The 6724-nt window shown below is 45.5% G+C and overlaps 1 protein-coding gene across 1 annotated transcript in view; it reads left to right on the forward strand.

The window, feature by feature from the left end:
* APCDD1 (adenomatosis polyposis coli down-regulated 1) overlaps positions 1 to 5520 on the forward strand; it is a 22434-nt gene extending 16914 nt beyond the window's left edge. The window contains exons 3-4 of the mRNA XM_009318534.1: positions 2004 to 2325; positions 4437 to 5520. Coding sequence (XP_009316809.1) covers positions 2004 to 2325; positions 4437 to 4888 — 774 coding nt within the window. The 3' untranslated portion in view covers positions 4889 to 5520. The remainder of the gene's footprint in view (positions 1 to 2003; positions 2326 to 4436) is intronic.
* The last annotated feature ends 1204 nt before the right edge of the window (positions 5521 to 6724 follow it).

Raw genomic sequence — 6724 nt, forward strand, 5'->3', positions numbered from 1 at the left:
TGCCCCATCCCTGGAAACATTCCAGGTCAGGTTGGACGGGGCTCTGAGCAACCTGATCTAGTTGATGATGTCCCTGCCCACGGCAGGGGGGTTGGACTAGATGACCTTTAAAGGTCCCTTCCAACCCAAACTATTCTATGATTCTATGATTCATAGTTATTTTGCACATAGACCATTCTTCTACATCCCAGGGATGTAGAACAGCAGACTTTTCATTTATTTCACTGACTTTTGGAGTCTACCTGGTCTGAGGCAGGGAGGCAAATATAAACCCTATTTAATATGTGTGAAAGGGATATATTGCATGACTTGTACATTAACTCTGAAGCCACCTGAGGTCATATTGTGAGACAAACTCAGGGCACTAATGAAGGTTGTGTAAATGTCGCCCCTGAAGTGTGCCGTGAGCTGAAGGCAGTGAGTGGAGAAATGCTGACTCCGTAGCAGCTCACGTGGACTTTAAAGTATGAGCAATGAATATGAGCGTTTATGTTATGGAGGGAGCTCAGAGAGATCTCAGAAAAGAGGGCTGGAAAGGGTCACAAAGAAAAAGTATTTGTATAAATCTGCCTGCCTGATGGCTGCGTGGGGAGCTTCAGCTCTTAACTTAGTGCACTCTGAATTGCACCTCGGAAAGACACCTCGCAGCTTGAAGGTGGATGTGAGTAACCCACCCAGTGCATCCACTCTCTCCAGGAAGGACTGAGTGTCCTTCAAAGATGAAGGTACAAGCTGTCTGTGCAGTCTTTGTCTTTCACTCTGAGTATAAGCCTGCTTACAGCCCAGAGCGCAGCCCCTCCGCACATCACCAGCTGACTAGAGATCCCGAGATGTAAACAAACAGCACAGCGCCAACCCAAAACGGGCACTAGTAAAACAGAAAATACTGCTTTTATCTTGCAGGGTGGCATTTATTCTTCTTGATCTAATTATTTGCCATAAATGAAGTGAGCTAAAAAATTAGTTTTTTAATCCTTTATTGGTCCACAAAATTTACTTCAAGGTTTAGCAGAGCAGAGACAAATGCTAACGCTGCCATCTCTCTTGCCATTCAAACAGTGCAAAATACAGTCTGAAAAGAGAATAGCTAGGCCAAACTCTTTTGCCAACAAGACAAAACCTTGCAGAGGCGGAAACAGTTAGCCTTAGGAACAACGTACAAGTCTCTGTAGTTTTATTTTCTGATGTCAGAGAGTTGCAGCCTCAACACGAAATTCCCTCCCCTCCCCTCCTGCCACAGACTCGGAGCCTGCACGCCCCTCGTAAATCATCCCCGGCGCTCAGGAACAGGACTGGGAGTACCTGGCTGCTTGAGGCTGGTGCTTGGCTCACAGCGGTGAGCCGCCGTGGAGCCCGGCAGGCACCACAGACCCCATTCCCACTGGAGAGGGCCATAAAGCTTTCACCGTCTCCGGCGGCAGCCGGCCGTGTCGTACGCTTCACAAGCTTGTATTAGGGCTCAGAAAAGCTGAAAAAGTTTAAAATCACTGGTTACTGTTCTCCCAGGCTGCTACCCAACTGAAAAATGTACTTAGGACACCCGTGTCCATCTACGGTACCCAAAATTAACAACTAAAAGGAAGACAGATGCAAAATAAGAGCTCAGCAAATGTACTCATTTCTAACACAAGAGTTGCCAAGTCCCTACCATAGTAAATTACCATCTGCCAGCTTCTTGTATGATTTGAAGGATAAAGTTAGCCTTTTCTAGATCCAATAAAAAGCTGAACTAAAATGTTCATTTCAGAGAAATGCAGATGAGGGAATCAATCTCCTACCTCTGCTCCTGCTGTGCAGTCTTACACATACAAAACCAAATGGTGCCATGTTTCAGGTGCTTTGAAGGGTGAGAATCTGCAGGAGAACATTAAAAAAGATAAGAAATAACAACATATTACTTAAAATGTTGAGCTGGTGTCACTTCAACATGAAACAGACGGCCTGATTCATTGCCCTCTGTCACGGGTAATACCTAACAAGGGTTTCTCTCTGCTTCATTTCAGAACCACGACCGCACGTGTATCGCGTGCAGAATCATCTACCGGTCAGACGAGCATCATCCTCCCATCTTACCCCCCAAGGCAGATCTGACTATAGGTCTACACGGAGAGTGGGTGAGCCAGCGCTGCGAGGTGCGACCAGAGGTCCTCTTCCTCACTCGGCACTTCATCTTCCATGACAACAACAACACCTGGGAAGGTCACTACTACCACTACTCCGACCCCATCTGCAAGCACCCCACCTTCACCATCTACGCCAAGGGACGCTACAGCCGGGGCGTGCACTCATCCAAAGTGATGGGTGGCACGGAGTTTGTGTTCAAAGGTAGAGTGGCTTGCTACACTGGGGGTGGAGGTGGTCATGTAGCTGTGGACCAGAGCAGAGTTCGCTCGTAACGATTTGGTTGCTGATGATTTCATTCTGTCATTTGCAGGAGTTAGTAATTTCTCAGGAAGTTCTCGGGCGCTGTGTGAATGCCCAGCCAAACTATACAGCTGCACGGTATTTCACACCACTGAAGCAATACTCATTTGAGGCAGAGATCTTTAAGTACAGCACAAGAAAGTAAGCCTTTGCATCCCTGAGTCTTGGAGTCCAGTGGCCAGACTTCAAGTATCTAAGCGAAGCGCCTAAGATTAGATCTGTGTCCTAGGGTTCCTTCAGTAGAGAGAAAAAAGCACCTTCAAGAAGGCATTTCAGGTCATGAGTGGTATAAATCATTTTCTGTCGAAGACAGATGTAGCAGCAAGTGTTTTTTCATCAACTTTCAAGGGGCCCTAGAGCAAGTAAGGATGTCCCTAAAGACAGCTCTGATTAATCCCACTATGGTGAAGACTAGATGTATCTAACCAAAACCCCTCGAGTACTTTGGGAAGCAGCGCCCAGTGGTGACACCACCCGGGACCCTGCGGCTGAGAAGCCTTCCTGTGCAAACAGTCCCGTAGCACCCTGCTTAGAAAGAGCTCAGTGGCTTTAACCACTCACACAAACAAACATCTCCAAAACACAACGTCCCACCTTGGCGCCAGCCCCAGCAGAGCCTCTGGAAGCCCCAAGCACTCTGTGGGCTCTTCTCCTTATTTCAGTTACCATGTGAGAAGCATATAGCTTCTTGCATGGCTCCAATTTAGGAAAGCATCTAACTATAAGAAATAATTTACTATTCTGGAATTTTCATAGGAGGCAGGAGATACCCTTGCCTGTCAGAGCTTTTGCTCTTCAGAGCTGCATGCAGCATGTCCCAGCTCAGCTCCTGGGGTGAAATCCAGTTTTTGCTTGAATTTCTGGTTTATAACACATCAGTGTGTTATCAACATTATTCTCATACTGAATCCAAAACACAGCACTGTACCAGCTACTAGGAAGAAAATCAACTCTATCCCAGCCGAAACCAGGACACAGATTGAGGTCACTAATTTGGTTTTGGTAAAACTTTCAGGTTCAATTTCTATAAATTACCTTTTACACCAGCTAGGGCAAATAATGTTAACTGTAGAGCCATTGAGTTGAATATCTATTTATAAAAACCTCAGAATAAAACTCCCAACAAATCTTACTATAAAATGACCTGCAAGAGAATTTGTGATTTTGGTGTGTTGGCAGGCATGAGGCCTGGTTATTTACTTATGTTTTGGTCAGCACCGATCCATTCAGATCCCCTTTTCTTGATATACAGTGTCAAATGCACACCAGGAAAAATCTCTATTCGTCTTCCATAGGCTCATTCAGTTTGGCTCTTCCCAACTTTTTAAACTTGGCTGAAAAATAAAACTTTATGTGCCTTAAGCTCCTTTGGAATACAGGCAACTTGGAACTGCAGCACTTCTACATTTGATACTGCAAGCTGCAGCCACTGTTTAGATATGAGAAAAAGCATCTCTCTGTAGCTATACTTTATAATTCATGCAAAAAAGGACAGGTAATATAGGAAGATAGCGCAGCTGTGGTGCCTTCCAAATTTTCCAACTGGAAATAATTATTTCATTAGCTTTACAGGGTAACAGATGTTAAAAAGTTATGAAAAATACATTATTAGCAGCCCTACTTATGGATTAATACAGATGGTGATAAAACATGAGTAAAGTTTTATTGTTTCCTCTTTTACCTATGTCCTAATATAACCAACCAGACTTTATCTGTAAAGGATTGTCTGGAATTTATGAAAAGCTCTGCTTAATCTCTCGCTGAGATATGCGGCCATCAGGTTTTCTTCAACTGAGTTTGTGTGTGTGTGTGCGTTCTGTGTGAGAAGCAGTTACGTCAAAGACGTAAAATGATGCAAATAGATTCGCTGGCCACACCTGCAATATGAAAAATTGATTTAAGAATGAACAAGGAGTGACAATTCTGATTTCACAGGTACACCCCAATCCACACGTCGTCTTTGCTTTTGTTTTTGTCCCTCTGCTAATAGCTCCTCTCTTTCTCTCTCGCAGTAAATCACATGAAGGTCACACCCATGGATATATCCACAGCCTCTCTGCTCAACGTCTTCAACGGGAACGAGTGCGGAGCACAGGGGTCCTGGCAAGTTGGGGTTCAGCAAGACGTCACCCACACGAACGGCTGCATCGCACTCGGCATCCGCCTACCTCACACCGAGTACGAAATCTTCAAAATGGAGCAGGATGCCCAGGGCAGGTACTTGCTGTACAACGGCCAGAGACCGAGCGACGGGTCCAGCCCCGACCGACCGGAGAAGAGAGCCACTTCCTACCAGATGCCTTTAATTCAGTGCGCTTCATCAGTACCCAGATCTGAAGAGTCACCAGAGGAGAATAAAATAAGGCTGTATAGCAGCAGGGCACCAGAAAAATATCCCAGCGCCCCAGCTCTTGCTTTGGTGTTGTTTGTTTGTACTGTGTCATATTGGGACATTCTCAGCTAGAAGCAAAAAAAACCTTATTTTTCATGACTACAAAGCCAGGATTCCACCAGACTGGGGGTTGTTTTTCTTCCAAAAGAAAGGGACATTTATTTTCTTGATGCACTTGAATGCCTGAGAACTGTTGTTCTTTTCCTTACTTCCCCCCTCCTCCTCGAATCCCGAACGGCACTCGTTTGATGTTTGTGCTTTGAACTTCATCCAGTCTGATCCCTGGCCTGACATGACTGCACAAAAGTAATTGCACTTTAGGACTGCAGACTTTTGGGGGGAGGGAGGGGGTCTCCTTTTATTTTTTTTTTTTTATTTTAACTGCTGGGGTGAACGTTATGATCCTGCTTTAGTCATCTCTGCCATCTTACCGTTGTGGTACTCTTCTCCCCAACGCCCAGTTCCTCGTCAGAATTTAGCTCTGGGGAAGGGCTTGGTGTCGTGCCAGTACTGTGATAGCAGCTTCCCCCTCTGACTTCACAGCTCTGATGTAGATATGTATATAAGGAGGAAACCCACAAAGATTTATCTTGTCATTATCTCACAGCTCGTAACACAAAAAGAAACAGCAAATCAACAGCCCTCCGTTCAGATAGTGCTAAATGGTTGATACTTCTAATTAAAAAATATTCCAAGTAATTTAAGCTATTCTTACAATCATTAAGTTGTAAAAATAACCAGTGGTTTAATATTTTCTCATTAGCTATGTAACTGCTTCGAGGCCTCCCTTTGTATCTAGCGACTAGTTACAACCAAGCCCCCTTAAAGCCAGACAGAAGCAGCGTTCTTCTGTCGGATGCACACAGTACAGGTAAGTTGCCAATACAAGGCTGCAGGGACTTCTTCTGTTTTCATATTCCTGAGGCCTTACATACTCCGCGTGCAGTATTTGTGCCTTGGATTTTGTGTCAGCCAGGTGGGCAAAGTAAAGAAGCAAGTGGGGTCTAACATGTTCCGCAACCCTAATTAGCAGCATATTTTTAGTGATGTGACCTCACGTAGGAACAAGGAAAGGGTCTCAGCAGCAAGCACACCATGGCCCTTAGTAGAGCAAGGAAGCAGCTGGAAACAGACCCGCATCCATCTGATGGAGGGAGACTGGCCCAGTCTTACCAGAGGGAGGAGCAAGGGTTGCACAAATGCAGCCATGTCCTCCCTTTTCTTCTTGCTGGACTGTCCCAACACATACCATGGTTTCACTGAGCTTAAATCGGCACTGCTCTGGGGAGACACTGCCAGGAAGGTGGATAGGCACAGCCCGTCAGAGCATTCTTCAACAAGAGCCTGCCCTGGAAACCCTCAGGTTTCCCCCAGTGGCAAATACATCCTTGTGTGCACTGGTGCGAATCAGCAGACTCTGGAGGCAGTAGGGGAGATATTTAAGGCCAGCAAGGAGGTACAAGTTCATAGATGAACCACGCTCCCCTGCTTTAATGCAGAACAAGCTGAGGGCACAGCTTAACCTTGCGGTGTTTGGGCTGTTGCTTTTACTGATATACACATGTGTTTGGGTTGCAGGAGGAGCAGGAACCTCTGTAAGAAACATAAGGAGTAAGGTCATAGCGTTTCTTCATCAGTATCAGCAGCTTCTAGCTGCCCAGTCCACTACTATGAGAGAAAAAAGCCTTTAATATGTCATTTTCAGCATCATCGGAAAAATATGTCTTGAATGAGGGTCTTTCAGCTTTACATAGGTGAGTCTTCATACTGTCTGCTATAGCACAAGCATTCTTTGAAAACATAGTGACAGCATGGACCTTGGTAGCAAAAACAGCCGGAAAAAAGCCATTCGAGCAGCAAATGGCTATGCTCAGGCGCCCTACCTCCTCAGAGTCCGTGCCTTCTTGA

The sequence above is a fragment of the Pygoscelis adeliae genome, unplaced genomic scaffold (assembly GCF_000699105.1).
Source record: "Pygoscelis adeliae isolate BGI_AS28 unplaced genomic scaffold, ASM69910v1 Scaffold42, whole genome shotgun sequence".
In the NCBI taxonomy this organism is placed as follows: Eukaryota; Metazoa; Chordata; class Aves; order Sphenisciformes; family Spheniscidae; genus Pygoscelis; species Pygoscelis adeliae.